Below are 20,151 nucleotides of genomic sequence, written 5' to 3' on the forward strand. Positions count from 1 at the left end.
TACACTTCCATTGTAGCCTAGCTGACACTGCCCTCCTCAGTTGCCTAGATTCTCGATCGCTGGTTCTGATGATATGGGGCTGTAAGTCTTCCTGGGAGAGACTGTGGACAATTGCGTGAGAGAGTGTGTGCCGTGTACAATACAATCATGATCTTCATCTTGGTATAAGTCATCGCTGCCGGCCCTGGCACCTTGCAATAACAAAACATCATCATCATCATCATCATCCAAGATTCATCTTAATTCACCTCACTGCACATATTCAGTAGTATGTACATTTTCTCATTCCACACCTGTACTGCAGGATAATCTGAAATAAATATTGCAGAAGTTACATCTGATGGTGATATGGATGATACGAAGATGTTCAAATTTTGTAATTATTTATTTTGGCTTTAGATTCATGCATATTGTAATCAAAAATTGAAATGATTATTTAATTTAGTTTATCTCAAGACCCAATTAGTGTTTTGGTAGTCCCATTATACAAAATGATCTTAGTGCTGTAACTATGGCAACTGTTAAGGAAGGCAGTTAGCTAACATGCTCCATCCTTGTTCTCCATATTATCAGTAACTCACTACTACGAAGTAGTACTAATGTTAGGTTTTAGATTTTTCTAGCTATACAGACAAGGTATGAGGTGTTTGAAAACGTTTCTACAGAATTCTTACCATTCTTACTGATAATTATTTTTCTACATCAGTTTGAATAATGATGCTTACTAGGACAGCCTTGAGTGTTTCAATCAGCATCCATGAATCTGTTAGGTCGACTTGCAATCCTTTGAGAAGGAACCATGTTACAAACAGTATGTACAGGGACCTCTTAAGGAGGAAATATCCAACAGAAGCAGTATTGCAAGTCTAACCTACCTTTTGAATTGAGAACTTTGTACAGATTGTAGTTAAATTATAGGAGATAATCCTCTTACAAGGTGCCTTATTTTCTTATGGACTGACTTTTGCATTGTAAAAGTCTGGTGTGCATGGTTTTCTGAATGTTTGACATTGCCCAAGTTGTGGCAGTTGTTGTGTTATTCTAAGTCAGAATTTGGTGAGAGGACATTCCGTTTTGGGACTCTTTTAGGGTTTTTGTTGGGTTACTTATAATTTATTTATTTAAATGTAAATAGTTCGAGATTCTTATTGTCCACTGTGTATATTATGTTCCATTTTGAATTTTAAACATTGTGATTCCTTTCAAGTCACTTTCAAGTTATATATATAAGTTATTGGTCACTTCGCCCACATTCGCTTCATATTTATTGTACCAGTTTCCGATTTTCATATTTTTGTATGTTTGTTTTGTTACCGTTTAAAAACTGTTGTTTAAATGTTTTTCATAATATATTCTGAGCCTGCAATGTGCCTATGCTGCCATATTACGTCAGACCCTCACTCTTTCCATGTAGCAGTGTCCAGATTCAGTAGCCAGACTAAGGGAGCTAACAGGACACGGTTGTGATATGTACTGCCTTAGACCTGAACTCACCATACAGTCAACTCAGGTACAATCGAGTGCAGGGGATATTTCGAACCAGTTTGGATGGTAACTTTTAACAATGAACACATCCAGGTGATTCCAATTTGTTTTATATTTGTGAGATTTTTCTCTTGGTTTGGAACTCCATGTGAACGGTTGTTAGCATTAAGTGATTCTTGGACATTTCTGTGGAGCTGTTTATGATGAGGGAACTAAAGTATTTTCTATCAGTTTATGGAGTTTTGATCACTGAACAACAGTTTGATGTGGGACATACAGCTAGAATATTGTTAGCAGCAGCGTAAAACATAACACGGAAAGAAACAAATATTAGGTATTGTTTGTCAGAATGTACCATTTTGGGGGTAACTACCTGCATGATAATATTCATTTGGACATGTGTGACCTGAATTTGTTTACAATTACACAAATACGAGTATCAAAACAAATACTGAATTCAGTATGTTTAAATTATGGAGACCCAACAGATGTGAAACACTGGTTATACAGACCAGTTCAGCTCCCACAGACAGTGTCCCGATAAACAAGTTTCCGGATTAACAAGTTGTAGGTAAACAGTAAACCAGAAAGTGGGGTCCACATAAACAGGTTCTGGACTATCGAGGTTCACTGCCCTAATTACTACCAGAGTTGACTGTTAACTTTATGGATGCCTTCTTATAGACTATTTGTAGAAGTTGTCGTTCAATACAAACGGAAAGTTGTGTCTGTGGATTGTGTACAAAGATGTTGTTCACACTTCTGTATCATAAGCTTTGCTTTGACATATAACTTCCCCAGCACAATGTGAATCATTTGTAGTGGTGGGACGATACACTGATGCATCGTTGGATCGCGATTTTTTACCTCTCGATACAAATATCGATCACAGTTGCACACTAAGTAAAAAATATCGATTCTGACCTGAATGTTTGCTTTAATAACTGTTCCACTAAACACTAGTAGTAGTACAAGTTAATAGTGAAAACATACATATTTTCATTTGTTCTGCCATACTTGACACTACCAACTGTAAATAATCAGTGTGCCAGGTATTTGGCCACCCTCTCTTTGAAAGAGATGGCTTACGCACCACAGAAAAAAGGCATGTATCCTGATACATATCAGATCGTGAGTAAGGTGTCGTGATACGTATCGGATCGCACAGTTGGTGTATCGTCCCAGCCCTAATCATTTGTGGAAAGCTTATTGTTCTAGGACAATGAAACAGTTATAGCTGTATAATACCTGTTCATACATGTACATAACATTATGCATATTACTCTGGTTACTGAAGTCTGGACGCTGCCTTGTTGCCTTGTGATACACTGTGATTACCATTCATAATATTATTGGTATTTTTTTTCTCCAATTTCTACAAATTGAATATGAATGTTGACGCCATGTCCATACAGTTGTAACCTCAAGTCAAATGAAATTAGCTAGGAGAGATTATGTCATTGAATGCTCATTCTTTAGCCTAGTAATTTGGTGGAAGTAAATATGAAATTCATATCGTATTTCGTGCCAAGTTTCTTTTACCTTACGTATCAGGTTCGGGAGTTTCAAGAATTGCATTATTTCTTGATTAGAACCAGAAATATAACAGAGAAATTTAAGAATGTTTTTGAAACAAAAGGCTGTAACATTATGAATGATATAATGACTCTATGTTGCCATGAATATCTGACCAATTCTACATGAAATTGTCCATCCCCACCGGTGCCTTTCATTCTTCTGTGTGTTGGGTGCCATTGAAGAAATTATTTCTTGAAGATTTTTAGCTCTGTTTTTTTAACTACTTTATTTCAAATTGCATAGTTTAGACTAATCATAGAACATTCTATGAGGGTTTGCATATTGGCTACAGCACAGGAGTCCAATGTTATGATCTAAATAAGAAATTTTGGGGATTTTTTGGCTATCAAACTCAAGTTTCTATAAAATGAAATATGATTTTTTTCTAGTGAAACAAGTGACTGAGAATGTTTGTCTATACAAAGGAGGGAGATTATTAGTAAAAATCCCATAAAAAAGTTACAGCAAGTGGTGTATTTTTTAACCTTTTGAGATTTTTACAACTATAGCTTGTTCCAAAGGAGCAGAGATGAGAATTATTACAATATGAAGCCTGCCAGAAATAAGTTTTCGCAATGAAAAAGAAAACTAGCCTTGTGCATAATGTCTTTTACAGTGTTAAGGAGCTACATGTTTAGTTTCCATTGTTAAGAAATTGCAGCACTGCCTTTATGCATGATATTGAAAACAGCATATTCCCATTGCCATCATGGTTATAGTCACATAATTCATTTCATGAAATAACATGTGCTCAAAGATTGGGAGAGATTATGATGTTCAAGTATACCATATTAACAGTTAGATCATTGATATAATCCTAATTCTCGCACAAAGGCTATGTGTAATATTTATTAATACCATATAACAATGGTTTTGTTTTCACCGTGCTCTACATTTCAGACCTGTGTCAGTTGCTATATCTGACTAATCTGATGTTGATGTAAATCTTGCACCGTTTCTTTCACATTCCAACTTTTGTTTCCTCTGGCTCATTGTCCAATGTGTGTGATATGTGATCACTGATCAGCGTCAGGTGCAAATCTTGCAAGCTTACATATTCTACTGATGTCATTTTTACCGGTTTAACTGAAGATGTACAGGTTTATTGTTTGGAAAGTAAACATAATGTAACTGTTCCTCTGTGATAACTGCAAACGTATCAACAGTGAATTAAGGGCTCATTTATTCGGAAAAAGTTTTCAATAATTTGATTCTTATTCAAATCTTTAGGCCAATTAAAAAGCTCTGTTCGATTGGTATACACCAATTCATCATTTTGTTTATGTTTTTGTTAAAATATTTATCACAAGAGATATCATTGCCTCCAATCAACTCTGACAAAATTTCATTTATATTATAATTTTTCCTCCGTGTGTCATAGTGAACATGAGATAAAACAAACAACTGGTCTGGTCTTAAAAGTGCTGCTTAATAACTGGATGATTTCTTTCTAGTATTTTATTATGTTGAAATTAGATCCCTCTGCTAAAGTTAATCATTTCCATGAATTTCTGATATACATCTATCATTTCATAAAGAAATATTAAGTAGTAGGGTTGCAATTGTGATATGAATGACCTTATGGTTGATGTACGTGAATGGACAGGTTCCTATAAGATCTGGGATACATTAAGTACTCTATCAACAGTGTCCCAGAATCTGTACGTCCTACTTCAGGAGGATGCAAATGTAGCATATTGGAGTTCTGTAGCAGTTGCAACTGTTGCCCTGTTTTTGTTGTTGGATTCATATTTATTGATCTATTTATTCATTTTCTTTCTTGTGCATTAAATAATTTTTATTAATTTATTTCTTCACATTTGTGTTTCATATTTATTTCATGAAGTGATGCAGCTATTCAGGTTATTGTATTAGCATCACTGAAGTATACAAATAATATCTGTTACGGTTTTTTCCATATTGTTCATGGAAGTGCTCCTTCATCATGGTGATATTTTCACATTTTTCCATCGGATTTCAGTTTCGTATGCAAAAAACTGACATTTGACATTTTATTAAAAACATCAATTTTCAGGTAATGCTTTTGAGATAAACATATTTTTTCTCATTGTTTTTTTTTTCTTCTTAATTCTTGGCTTGATATTTGACATAATGTCAGCAAGGAAGCCATGACGCTCACAACTGGAAGCATGACATCTTACAACTTGTTAAGTTTTGATGATATTTTCTGTTTTGCTACCACTTCAGTCATAATGTTCTTATTTTCTTCCATATTCTGGTCACATCTGCAATATTTTTTGTGTTTCTTACTCAGTGTACATGTATATGTTATTAAAATTCTCTTATTAAATACACTTAGTACAGCCTGTCATTATGGTAGACTCTCATTGTCTTGAGGGACAGGCGCCAAGAAACACTTGGACAGACTTCAAGAGTCTTGGCGTTGGGATGTTGATAGAAGTAGGGGGAAGCAACTGTGACTGAATCATCAGTCATCTTTATGTTAAAGATAATGAGAGTCCTCGTCATGTATAAACGTTTCGATGACAGGGGGTTCTAAGTGATGTTATATTTTGGGCCAAATTCTAACTGTTGATGTAATTTCATAATGTAACTCTGTTGCTGGTATTTTTTGAATTTATTTATTTGATTACTGGAATAATTGACATTTTCTTTGATGTTTGTCAACAGCTTTTATTGTTTTACGAAAGAGTTCCCAATTAAAGCTGTGAATACAAACAGGATTTATGACACTATCAGATTACATTTCAAATAAAAAGATCACTTTGGGATATATTGCTTATGTCATTTTCTCTTTTGTGTCATTCCACGATACTTCTTCTCTGGAAGTGAGAATCAAGTGAAGACCAGTGATTGGTTTCACTGGGATATAATGTGTGAAGAACATCTGGATGTCACTGATGTCATAAAAACAGTTGGCGGTCGGGTAGCCTAGTGGTTAAAGCGTTCACTTGTCATGCTGAAGACCCGGGTTCGATTCCCGACATGGGTACAATGTGTGAAGCCCATTTCTGGTATCTCCCGCCGTGATATTGCTGGAATATTGCTATATAAATGTGGCGTAAAACCAAACTCACTCACTCATTAAAACAGTACACTGAGGCTATTCTTGGGATTGTATGACCCTTGGAAAGAAGACTTGGAGTAAGACATAGGACCTACTTTCGTTAGGCTCTCTTTCCTCAGAGGGTCTTATAATCCCAAGATAGCGGAGGAGGAGTGTTTTGGCTAACTTTGATACTGACAAATATTGATGAAAATATACTTGCCCGCAAAAGAGATGCAAGTCAAGTTTTTTGTTTGGGAAATGCACAAAATAGTAATTTGTAAAAGGAAATGTATACATGTGTAAAGAAACACATTGAAGATACGCTGTTCACTGTTTGCATGTTTTAAGCATGTCGCAGTCATTTCATCTCGTTTGACGTTTTTTGCATGTGCAATGCAAATCACTTGCAGATATGTGTGCATTTACCACCTGCTCATCCATTTTAAGCCACTAAATAAAAACACAATCTCATTAAAATCAGATCTTTGCTCTCGCTACTGCTGAACAAATATCTGAGGACATCCCATTAGGGTCCCGTCAGACTGACCTTGCGCGAACTTTGACCGACCAATGGAATGACTTACAAGAAGTCGACATTAGCCAATCAGAAGGCAGCTTTCTCGTGCGTTGCGATGCTTATGTTCGAAACATATTTTGACAAATTCTCGAATAAAAATTTAAAACCTGAACAAAAGAACATTCTGGAATGGCTAATAGATGGTTTAGATTGTATGGATTCAGTCGCCCATATCGTTCGGAATACCCCCGTTCGGAATACCCCCAGTTAAAGTTTTCGAGGTTGAATGATTAGAAATCACATTCCGAATGTCACTTTCATGATCTGGTAAGCGACGCTCTGATTGGTTAGCATGGAAGGTCAATCTCACATGACCCCTAATGGGATGTCCTCAGATCTTTGTTTAGCGGTAGCCAGAACTAAGATTTGATTTTAATGAGATTGATAAAAACACAACAAGCATTTCACACTCAAAAGGACAGGAAACAAGGTTCAATTAAATGAACTCCAGAGATTAATCATGTCAGACCTATCTCTTCCTGAGTCAACCTCAACTCAAGGTCTTTCAGCAGGACTTCCCTTGTCCCCATACAGCACAGGTCTCAGAGTGAAAGACTTCCTCAGAGTCAATGACTTTCCTGTGATGCCCTGGCCGTCTTTGTCACCAGACATGGCGCTAATTCAGCATGTCAGGGACAAGACTGGGAGACGTTTTCAGGCTGCAAGACAGACGCCCACACTTCAGGAACTGGAAGCCTGTTTGATGTGGGAATGGAACGGGATTTCTTATGCCTTCTTCCAAAGACTTGTCCATTCAATGAGACGTTGACGTGCAGCCTGTATGGCAGCTTACGGAGGCCACACACGTTTTGGGTGGTTTTTCAATGAAATCATTCAGATGCAATTGCACATTTCAGTTTATGACCAATATATCAAGTAAAAAAAATAATACATATTCCAACTAATAATTTTTAATATTGATGACTTCCAAACGTTTTCCTCCTGTGCTTAATGCTTCAGTGGCCGAGTTGGTAGTGTGTTCAGAATCACAAACAAAATGCCATGCCTTGTGTGTGTTCGAACCCCAGGATCGGGAATTATTTTAAGAGAAGTTCGTTCAAGTTATTGTATTGGAGGTAGATGTTTGTAAATACTGTTACCAGAGAAGAAATAGGTTATTACAGTTTTTGTAAAGATATACTTTAGGGACACGTATTATAAAGTATATGGTAACCTATGGCAGTCTGGACACGGGTTATTATAAACATTAAAACATATCCATTATCCATGATGTGGAGTTCATTTTGTCATAGGATGTTGAAACAGGCAATAATGATCAACATAAGATATTTACGCGATAATTCGCAAAGAACAATGAACACTGAAGCATGGTTTATTTCACGATAAGACATTGTTCTATCATGACGTCATTTCTGGAGATTCGAACATGCGCTCGCAACTTGACGTCGTATGTTTGACGACTTTATTTTTGAGAAGGGAGTGTCTAGTGAGTTGTTCCCCATATGATGTATCAGGACAACGCAGATAAACGCGATGGCCGAACGATCGAATAAAAACACATTGAGAGATATGACAATCGGTATTGGGAGAAAAGGTACTGGTAATCGACGCGAGGCATCTGAGAATATGCGGGAAATACCCACCTGTGCATAAAATGGACTTGTCCGACGTTCCCGAGGTCGGATTCTCTTGAGGGAATCATCATTGTTTAAATAGGGGTTAATATTTTTTAAAGTTTGTACATTTTATCAACATTCTTAAAGAGATTGTACACGATATTGATATCTCATATAAGAAATAAACGACTCGCGGTCGTTGTTTATCGTACAATAAAACAATGGCGGGAGAATAAACCACTCGGGGGTGCGCCCCCATGGTTTATTCTCCCTGCAGTGTTTTATTGTACGATAAATAACTCCAACTCGTCGTTTAATTCTTAAACAGAGGTCATTATATGAATATCAGAAACCTCCGAAAACGATAGACAATGTCATGAGGTTTTTAAGTCTGAATTTAGGTCCAAAGGTCCTCATTCTTTATTTATTTCATTTGCATTGTTTAACTATATCGCCTGTGGAGCTGGAACTTTACATGGATAATGCTAACAATGGTGTCTAAACCTTGCTCAAAGAATTCTTTGTATAACATGTCAGTCTGGTTTGTTACTCAGTCATTTCTGTGTCTGTTATGATTTTGTTTGTTTGTTTGTTTGTTGTTTAACGCCGCCCTCAGCAACATTCCAGATATATATGACAGCGGTCTGTAAATAATCGAGTCTGGACAAGGCAGTCCTGTGATTGATATCATGACCATCGATCCACTCACTTGGGATACAATGACTTGCGTCAGCCAAGTCAGCGAACCTGACCACCCGATCCATTAGTCGGCTCTTACGGCAAGCATGAGTCGCTGAAGACCAATTCTAACCCGGATCTTTATGGGCATGTATCAATTGGAAAATGTTAAGGAAGTATGTGGACGTATATTCATGTTGGACCGTTATGACCATTCACCATTCTCGATCAGTGAAGCTAGGTTTACTGCATCTCTGAAACACATGGCCCAAGAAACTAAACATCTGCAAGGATGGTCCTAGGTATAGTGTCTCTAATTCCCCCAGGATTTAATATGATGAATTATCAAACAACACCAGTCCTGCTGTCGACCAAGATAATCACAAATCTGAGTCTGCCTAACTGTTGTCTTATATCTCAATTGTCAATTGTATACTGAACAACAAAAGTTCCTGTGACATTGAATAAGATTTAATGCAAAGTTATGTTTTTTACCAAATCTGAAACAATTTCGGTTTGCAACAGATAAAAGACTCCTGTAAGTGTTTATAAATGGTTTAATTTGCCATACTGACTTCAGAAAATGCGTGATTTCATAAAAAACATGAACATGCCAAAATGTCAATTTACAAATCAATAGCGTGTGTGTCCACCTCTGGTTGCGATGCAAGCGACACATCTTCGTCTCTTGGAATGGACCAGGCGTCGCACAAAGTCCTGTGGGATATCTGTCCATATCTGCTGGAGCATATATTTCGAAGTTCCTGCAGTGTCTGTGGAACACGTGGTTGACGTCGAAGGCGCCGATCCATCTCATCCCACATGTGCTCGATTGGTGAGAGATCAGGGGAGCGAGCCGGCCAGGGGATGACATTCACGTTGTTTTGTTGAAGAGAATCCTGAACAAGACGAGCAATAAGGGGTCCGGGCGTTGTCATGTTGAAAGGTAATGCCTGGGCTATGACGCCGCAAAACCGGTAGAACAACAGGGCCGATGATCTCGTCGCGGTAGTACTATCTAAGTCTGTCTTGCTGTAATCCCTGCCCATACCATAACGCTGCCGCCGCCGAACCGATCTTCTTCCATGACACAATGATTGACGTAACGTTCACCTCGACGTCGGTACAGTCGAATCCGTCCATCGCTGAGGTGAAAACGAGATTCGTCAGTGAATAGAACTTGTCCCCACTGCATGGCCGTCCAGCGTAGACGCTGTGTGCACCACTGTAGACGTGCTTGACGGTGGTTTCCTGTCAAAATGGGACGTCTGGCGGGTCTTCTAGCAACAATCCCTGCACATCTGAGGCGACGACGTGCGGTTTGTGAAGATATTCGTCGAAGGCCTGGGATGCTTCTTGCAGTCACTGTTGCTGGCTGGAATCGATTTCGTTGGTGTGTTGTTCGAATCCAGTTGTCTTGTCGATTATTGTTTACGCGTGGCCTGCCACTCCGAGGATGGTCTCTGACTGCATTCGTCTGTTGCCAACGTTGCCATAAACACCAAATGGTGTTTCTGTGGACGTTAAATTGTCTTTCAACATCAGGTTGACTCGATCCTGCTTCAAGCATACCAAGGGCTCGCAAACACTCATTTTCGGACAGGCGTGGCATTTCGTAATTTTAAATAATTGCGTAATTTTGTTGTTTTTCTGTGTGGTTGTTGTCAGCACGATGCTAAACAATGCATATGGAATCCCGTTAACGCACATTTTTTATACCCATTCTTGGGTAGTGAAATGCACGGGGCTCGCATAAAAGTCAACTTTTGCATGGAATGCATGCTTTTCTGTAGCAGTTGCGTTTTTGTGACTTGATTCCATACATGTACTACAATATTTAAAACCAAACTTTACTTGTTTGAAAAATACACTAAAATAATGGTGTCACAGGAACTTTTGTTGTTAAGTATATTTTACTTATCCTGCATGTCTCCTTAATGCATTTACTGCTTACTTTTGACAGAAGGGGTCTAGCTGAAAGAGAAACTGTTTCATTGACGCGTGAGGCAGGACCCAGCAGATGAGACCACAGATTTTTAAAATATTTACTTATGTTGCAGTTATGTGACGGGTCTGTACGTAATAGAGTCTGTGCAATACCATGAACATCAATCAATGACGGTGTGCAATATTCCACACAACCAGCCAGGTCACACACAATGATACTACCTTATTGTAACAAAAATGTCCGCTCTTATCACAAAAATGCGTTTCCTATACATATTCATCTTCCCAAGGCAAGGGAGTTAACTGACTAAAAAATGTCCAGTTTCGGATTGGGATAGTTTCTAAAAGGTTGGCGATACCTATATAAGAGAAGACAAGAAGGGTGATTTGAGGCCTTTTTAGTAAAAACGTGTGTCATCTATACTTGCCAAGTGCGGATTGGATGCCGATTTGTGAACACCAATTACCTGCCGGTTTCCAATACTGTTCTGGATTCAAGAAAGGATACCGACCTCTTTCAAAACAATCAACAGTGACAATATTCTGACCATTCGTGAGCCTACTAACATTAGCAATATGGCCTGTTTCTTATTGCCATTGTCTCTTACTTGTCCCATTGTATTGCTTTTTGTAAGCTAAAAATTGCGTGTTTCAATATAATTTATTGATAATTCCTTGAACTTGTGTGATCGTTACTGGTTTCACAGTTTAGTTTTGTAAGTGCCGATATCTGGATGAACATTTGCGATTCAATTTGGAAATCACCTGGCAACACGCCATTGTCATTCACGCCTTTTAGCGTTGCCATGGTGACGAAGAGGTGAGGTAAATCGACTCCCTGTAGGACACGAAGTTGGCCAAGGAGTTGACACAAATAACCATCAAATAAAAACGAATGTCCCCCGATTCTAGGTACTGTCTGATCTTACCATTGTAATAAAGCGCCTCGTGTGGATTCGAGCCATTCCGAAACCAGTTCGTGTTTTGATTAAACTAGAACTTATCATTCTGTACAGTGTTACGTGAATGACGTGATTCCTAGCGGATGGAGTCCACAAAAGAACAATATACACTTGAATACCATTGATGTGTCGTATTTTCGGTTGTGTCGAACTGTGAATTCCTTTATTTTTATCATTATTTTGTCGAATCGGATGTTACTCTGGTAGGTTGATCTGAATACACATAGGCCTAAGGTCCCTCCAAGCTCGACACATAGGCGTTTTCAACTTTTTTTTTAAGCCAGAAACCCAAGTTGCTTCAGAAATTATATACAAAGAAAATAAGATTGTGTTTGCAATCTTTCTAAATTTGGTAAATGTAACGAATAGGTTATCTGTTAAACTGGAACAGTCTAATGGCCTTGCATACTATCACTGATAACATATATATTTTATCTTGCTATTAGACAGATGGCGTCATCTGGAAGTGTCAGCTTGAGTCTTGAAGCCGGATATACCGGAAGTCACGTGGGCTTTCGGTTCGTTGTTACTATGGTTATGAGGTGTCTTAATAGACAGCAATATGTGTATAAGAAATTATATTTGAAATTGTGGAGTGTTTGAAAATACAACGCAGCAAGACAGCGTCTCATAGTGCAAGTGCAAGTACGGAGTGACTGATTCAGGGAAGGACGCTAGGATCTGCCCCATCTTCATCTTTGAGTCACACCTTACAGAGAGACTATACCAACTGTCCACCTGCCATCTGTGCTTAACAGAGATACACAAGAAGCTACGAAGGGCATTGACGTGTCGTTCCAAGACAGTTGCTGAAGAACAAATACGTATGAATGGAACCCTCCACAAGTTCAACCATGTTCAAACCAAATTCACCCACGACTCAGAAGCGAAAGCTGAAAGAGGGCAGGATGACGGTAGCCGTGATGGGACGTGCCTGTGTCGGGAAGACCGCCATCTTGAACCAGTACATCCACAAGATGTTCAGTGACAGGTACGTCGTTACAGTAGGCGATAAACACGAAAAGGTAGTCAACGTGGACGGGCGGCAGATTGAAGTGGAGATCATGGACACACCCGGAGGTTACTGCTTCGAGTACGGCCGACGCCAGGCCGTCATCAACGCTGACGTGTTCGTGTTAGTGTACTCCGTGGAAGAGATCTTGTCCTTCCAGAGGGTCCTGGAATTGAGGGAGAGTATCTTCGAGAAGAGGGGCAAACAGATGCCGATGGTGATCGTACAGATGAAGACAGACATTAGGAAAGACAAGTGGTTCAAGGACTGCGAGAGTCTGCACGGCCTCATCCCTGACGGATTGCAACACCCACATTTCCAAGTGTCTGCTCAAGGGGGCTCTGATATGTCCGTCATATTTGAAGAAGTTGTGAGGCTGAAGCTGTCCGACGCTAAGCAACCGGTAAAGGAAAGAAGATGTTCCTCTCTTGAGCGGATTCAACGGGTTCTCAAAGGACAACAAATCTGGTTTTAACTAGCTGCTCAATCTACTTTTTTAACTAGCCTATGGTGGCCATGCTTGTTATAGCATCGCAAGGTCGTGTGTTGATACAGCACGACCTGTGTATCTATTTTACGTGGTGTACGTAACAATTTTACTATGGTAGGTAAAGGGGGTCTCGTGTTATTATTAGTTTCGTATATGCTTTTTGTTGTTTGTTGTTGAACGCCGCACTCGGCAATATTCCAGCTATGTGACCGCGGTCTGTAAATAATTGAGTCTGGACCAGACAATCCAGTGATTGATATCATAAACATCGACCCACGCAATTGGGATACGATGACATGCATCAACCAAGTCAGCGAGCCTCACCAACCGATCCCGTTAGTCGCCTTTTACGGCAAGCATGGGTTACTGAAGACCTGTTCTACCCAGGACCTTCACGGGTCTTCGTATATGCAGTCATGTATGAAAATATTCCTTTTGATGATTGACTGCGAGGCCGCCTGTGTCAATTCTGGTCACGATGCTGACCAGACTAGCAAGGGCGACTGAAGCTGAAAGGGCCGTTGGTGTTCAGGATATTACAGACATGTACCCAGGGTATGAAACTCCCAAAAATTTCAGCCAGACCACAGGACTGGCTAGCTGAAATACTTGCCAGCCCTGACCAAAACCTGCCTGCCCACTATAATCATATGTTTCTCAGGATAAGCTAACGGGATTTCTTTTTGGTTACATTTTATCATTCATCTTTACATGTGAATTAATGATTATCATCGGGAAATATTTAGAATATTGTCACACATGAAATATAACCCGACCGTCGGGCAGGGGGATTTGAAAATCTGGCAGCCCGAGTTGAAATCAACCCGTCTCGGACGGTCGGGCAGGCAGGTATTTCGAACACTGATGTACCTGAGGTACGTTTTAGCATGTATACAGAAACGTGGGGCGTTGCTCATGATGACACCGCCCATCACTGACTTGTCTGGTCCACACTTGATTATTTACAGGCCGCCATCATATAGTTGGAATACTGATAAGTATGTATGTAGTTTATATTGTGTCGGCCTTTCTCAAAGCAGATTATTTAGGTATTGTACGTGTACCGATGTCTTTGATCTTGTTTATTTCGCGTGAGATACGAAGGGACGCAGCTCTTTGCTAGAATCTGTTTTCTGTGTAATCCGGGTTGCTCTCTCAAAAGGTCCCACGGAAGTCCGGTTTAGACAGATTCAAGCTATTCGTTAAGAGATCCTGCCAATCTCCACAAGGCACTGTTCGAACATGCAAATGTGTGATGTTACATCCGTGTGTTGGTGACGGCCTCCGTGGTCTAGTTTATAGAACCTCAGCCCGGGGAGCGGAAGGTCAGTGGTAAACACGCCTGACCGCGTCATACCAAATGTCGTCAAAAGATGGTATCACTAGCATCTATATAACCGGCATTAGACGGGACATGACAAGCAGGTAGTACTACGTGCTTTCACGTAGCCTTCATTACCGCATAACCACGCACGCACGCACGCACGCACGCACGCACGCACGCACGTGCATGCATGGACATCTCTCTATATCCGTGCAATCATTTTGAACGTAACGTTAAACCCTATTTCACCTCACGCACGTGTTGACATATAATGAGACTGTACAGATTTTAGAGGTTACTTATTATTAAGAGACGTTTGAATTTAACTTTGTAAATGTTGTATTTTCATAGGCATGTTGTGAAAAGGAGCTAACACCAATGATCATATATAGCTATACCAGAGACCTTATATAGGTATATGGTCTCTGGTATACTATGCATTTGATGGTACTGGTTGTCGTCGAGAATGAGCAGATGATGCATATAGCCACTTTCGGTGTCGTTACCATGGTTTTATTTGTTGATATTGTATTCATACAAATAAGGATGTATCAATTCATCTGAATAAAAAAATGTTTCTTCATTTTTTTTCTTTCTGTTCGAAGCAAGTAGCTTGCAGCATATGGTCTTGGTTCGATTTCGGGATTCTCCCAAAAGTTTATATTTGGCCACCACATATGTGCTCGTGGTATTTACCCATCTGGTAAACGTACAACACACTCGTCCCGTTAAGCCTTTCTCCCACATTAAGCTGACATGTCATAATGTAACTGAACTCGCTTAGTAATCGCATTGCTGGCTTAGATATCCGTGAGAGGTTCGCGTCAAGCATATCAAGCTGACTCTTGGTACAATGGTATGACAGAAAACACGCACGCACGCACGCACGCACGCACACACACACACACGCACGACCCACGTGAAACCCACGAGCACGGGTGTGGTGCTGACAAACCTAGAAACATAATCGGGGCGAACCGGGATTCGAACCCACAATCATTAGGTTTCTGGCGTGCCCAAGGGACGCAACTCTGCACAGCGAATCGCGACGACTGGGCCACCCGTGCCCCCCGCAACTGAATTATATAACGTCAATCATATATGAAATCCAGACCTAACCAATTGAACATTTGAATCTAACGATTTCATATGGCCACACGCTGAAAAATAACAAACATGACATAGCGTATTTTTGTTGATAATTGAAGAAACAAAACTGCAAGCGATTGAGTGGCATTGGCTAACCAAACAATATTTTGCATTTATGTTTCCATGAACCGTCAAAATAGGCCACGCCAACTAACAAACTACTGTTTTTTGATTGGCTGATAATACAATGTGACTTACCGTATTCGACGTAATAAGCGCCCAGGGCGCTCTCAAAATTAGAAATAGGGGGCTCTTATTAAAATGTTATTTTGGTCGAAAAAAACAGAGTTGAAAGATACATTTCGTGGTTTATGCTGACAGCCTGAAATGTTTATGTACGACAGATATATTTTTCCAGAATTAAATGCCCATAATTAAGGGTGCATATAACACACGAGTGCGTATTATACGCGAATAAATAAGTCTTGTGTACATTGATCAATCGGAAGGGGTGCTCATTGGGATTGTTCCCAAACCAATTTCTTGGGCGCTTATTAGAGCGGGGCGCTCATTACGTCGAATACGGTGTGTTGTATTGTTGCGCTGAACGATGTCCCTGATTTCGTACCGTTGCCTAGTCTTGTGTGTTTTAATAATTAAATAAGCACTCTGTAAAGTTATTATTGTTGACGTATATATTAATAAGGATTGACTTCAGTACGTATATATGCGTTTATGGAGGTATAAACGTAAACACAGATGTGCACGTTTTGCGTTACACAGTAAACACACCGGTTGTCACGTGTTGTCACGTGTTGTCCCTACATAAACGCAAAAGAATATTGCAGTCAATTTGTAATCAAAAATCATCGTTGATAATAAACAGAATGTAAAACTCGTTCTAATTCATATCAATTTTATGTCTCGGCCCTCGCTATATCTCTGAACAGGTAGAAAGTATTGCACTCTGGACAGAAACTTGATATGAATGGGAGGCTCGATTAATATCGAATAGATGTGAAATATCTGATCAACATTGTGAATACGATTTCGGTAACAGCTGTATGAACAGAAATGACGTCACTTTCGAGATGCTGTGATGTGCCTTCTTTGTGGAATCTGGAGAAAACCCCATCAATCCTAATCTTTAAAAGATCAGAAAGGAAGGGATAGGGGGTGGGGGTGGGTGAGGGGTTGGGGTTCTTTACAGTACGGCAACAACAGTAAGAAAGTAAATCAATGTTTATTTAATAAATACATATTATGCTGTGGGAAATTAGAGTTATATACATCTTGTCTTCAAGCTATTTTCAAAACATCGCTGATGTTAGGATTTCGTCAATTTCTTCATTTATTTCCATTGCATCATCTATTCGTGAAAGCGTGATGTGGTCAATGTCGCACCGACTATAATTCGACGTGTGACAGTTGAATAACGCAACTAAACATGCGGCCAAATCGGCACGATGTAGACATTTTTGTGACGTCAAACATGCTTACGCGCAAGACTGCGACTGAAACATGCTACAAATCAACAAGAAAACAGCGTTATCACTATCCCCCGTCATGAGGCACAAAATGGAATTGTGTTTGTTCACATAGTAGTAACTATTATGAGGTTAATGTTGAAATACACTGAGTAAGGGCCTTAACGAGTCTTAACGGGCCTTATAAGTACACATAGCATGGGATGTGACTCTGGAAACATACTATTTATGGCACCAATTTTCGAACTCTTGATAATTAGGTGTCTCTTCGATAAGCTTGCAAAATTTTATTCATGTAACTTAAATTGTTTCTGATAAAAAACTGTCCCCATTCCAGACACTCTGGACTAAGTAAAACAATTAAGGAAACACAAAAACAAAACTTTCTTTAGAGATATCAAAACATAAAAGGCACCAGTTCAGCATGTGTTTCATACATATGCAAAGTTCCATAATAAAGTATTAAACAGTTTTCGAGTAATGCTCCGGAAACGAATGCTAGACGTATTTGAGTCTAAATCCAGTTTGTTGCCAAGGAAACACAAAAAGTACATTTTTTTCCAGAAATATCAATAGGCACAAGTTCATCATATGTTTGATACAAAGTTTCTTAATATATTATGAAACGGTTTCCGTGTAATGCTCCGGAACGAAACCCCTGACGGATGGACGAACAGACGCGTGGTATTAACCCACCCAAACTAGAGACTCGATCGTTTAGTTACAACAGAGATTGGCTGTATCTTTGCTTGACAGGTTTTGGACATCTCGGGCTACGCACTCTAACCAGTCAAGCCGTTTAGGAGTGGGATAGAGTATAACTTACTCGACGGGTGACGACGAACTGGAAAGCTGCCTGACAGCGTTAGTGTATTATCGTACCCCGACGGTGTATAGCTCACATTTACCCGGGAACCATTATTGGCCGAACATGTCTGTTCAAGTTATATCACCTATACGTTTTTGAAGCACACCTAAAGGCTCATATCCAATTGGCCTAACCGTTCACTCGAATTAATGCATGATACACACATAAATATTTTGTTTGTAATCGGTATCAGTAATTGAAAACCGAACGCTTGAAGTCAATTTGTATTTGTAAATAATAACAGGTCCCCTGATCAAGGGCAGATAACTCTAACAACATCACCACCATTTCCCGCGGGTTCGGTGCAGACCGTTTCCTGATTGTTTCCAAATGTTGCAGTCGTACAATTGAATGCAAGGTTCTCAGATGTATCTGAGGAAAAACAGTTAGATGCAAAATGTAGATATACATTGGTCTGATTAAGATACGTCAGTTGTGTGGAATTGAAAAACATTTAGTGACGTCACGATCTGGAATAATAACAAAACAACATGGCCACCCATAGAGGATCAGGGGGCCAGGGAAGGAAGAAAGTGCAGGTAGAGACCATGCCAGTTTGTTAAGCATAAAGAAGATGTATCATTGTTCATATTTAAAAATATGCCTTGTTTCTTTGACCTTATTTATTGCCAGTTATACAATGCAATGGGGCCATGGTCTGACGGTTACATATTACACATTGAGTGATTTACACCAACAAATACAATCTCATCATGTAAGAAATAGACTGTGCAAGATTGATATGCATTGAGCTGTTCTGTTAATGATTTTGGCAGTACTGGGTGCACTTTTACAGGTTCCAATTAAGTGCTGCATGGGTAGAGGAGGAATATAGTCGGGTTGGTCAAATTTAATAGAAGCGGGGCTAGGCCAATGACATAATAAGCCAATCCTTTACACAAAACCATGGTCACTATTATACATAGGCTAACATCATGCTTGTTAACCAAGTGATTAGCACCGAGTTAACTCATCTGCACAAAAATGTAAACAGTCATCACATAATGTGCTCATCACTGGTTCGCTTAGGATGCCACCCTGTCTTTCTTGCTTGAAACTTCTAACATTGCTTGCTTCAGGATATCATGATAGTTTGCAGGTGAAACAGAAATACAAGGCATTGTAACCCTTATTTTGTGGTATTTACCGTTGCCTATTGTGGAATAATCACTTTGGATAATGACATGCACCAACTGGGATGTTTGGTATGATGCAGGCCTAGTTTGGCAAGTCCAACTCAATTGTAATGATGTTTTGGTATAGACCAACACGATCGAATTGTGGATGGGGTGGTGTGTTGAAACAATCCTTTAAAAGACCTTTAAATTTCATATTTTAAAAAAAAATTGTGTTCGCAGAAGTATCTGTCCATGATACATGTTCACTGCCTTCCTTTTGCTCATGGGACCGCCTCCGTGGTCTAGTGGTAGAGCGTCTGCCCGGAGAGCGGAAGGTCCGGGGTTCGATCCCCGACCGCGTCATACCAAAAGACGTTAAAAGATGGTACTTGTTGTTACCCTGTCTGGCGCTCGGCATTAAGGGGCTAAAACAAGGACTGGTCGGCTCGGAGTCAGTATTCTGTGTCTGAGTTGGGTATTCATGTTAAACTGCGGCATGGTATCTCAGTGAGCTAGCACTATAAATCGGCATCAGTCCGGACTAGTACAAGCAGCCACACAAACACACACACGTACATGCACATCGCTATATAAGTGCAATGATCTTGGACGCGATGTTAAACCCCATTTCACCTCACCTCCTTTTGCTCATTGTTCAAACCTGTTATCCTCACAGAAAAGACAGTTCACTAATCATGTTAATAAAACCTCACCTTCCACTCTCCCACATTTTCACAAATACATCATTAAATTACGGAAATGGCAGTTTGAATGATTTTGCTCTATAATCATGATAATGGTATGTACCTACTGATAACTTTATTGGTGCATATATCTTGTGAGAAACGTACTTGCCCCTGAAAACAATCGTATCAGCAAAGTGTCAAACAAGCATGGCAGTGTAAATAAAAGTTTTCGTTCCTAGGGA

General features: G+C 39.6%; 2 protein-coding genes across 2 annotated transcripts in view; both read left to right on the plus strand.

The window, feature by feature from the left end:
- The first annotated feature begins 12,665 nt into the window (after positions 1-12,665).
- LOC125384493 (ras-related protein Rap-2a-like) lies at positions 12,666-13,322 on the plus strand. Its single transcript, XM_048403959.1, has one exon. It carries the CDS (start codon positions 12,666-12,668, stop codon positions 13,320-13,322), a length of 657 nt encoding a protein of 218 aa, XP_048259916.1.
- Positions 13,323-18,378: 5,056 nt separating this feature from the next.
- LOC125378565 (WD repeat-containing protein 48-like) overlaps positions 18,379-20,151 on the plus strand; it is a 30,570-nt gene continuing 28,797 nt past the window's right edge. The window contains exon 1 of the mRNA XM_048394016.1: positions 18,379-18,644. Coding sequence (XP_048249973.1) covers positions 18,597-18,644 — 48 coding nt within the window. The 5' untranslated portion in view covers positions 18,379-18,596. The remainder of the gene's footprint in view (positions 18,645-20,151) is intronic.

The sequence above is a fragment of the Haliotis rufescens genome, unplaced genomic scaffold (genome assembly GCF_023055435.1).
Source record: "Haliotis rufescens isolate VD_foot unplaced genomic scaffold, xgHalRufe1.0.p SCAF_1, whole genome shotgun sequence".
In the NCBI taxonomy this organism is placed as follows: Eukaryota; Metazoa; Mollusca; class Gastropoda; order Lepetellida; family Haliotidae; genus Haliotis; species Haliotis rufescens.

Coding starts and splice junctions, on each gene's coding strand:
- LOC125384493 (XM_048403959.1), top strand. CDS start 12,666: ATGGAACCCTCCACAAGTTCAACCATGTTCAAACCAAATTCACCCACG.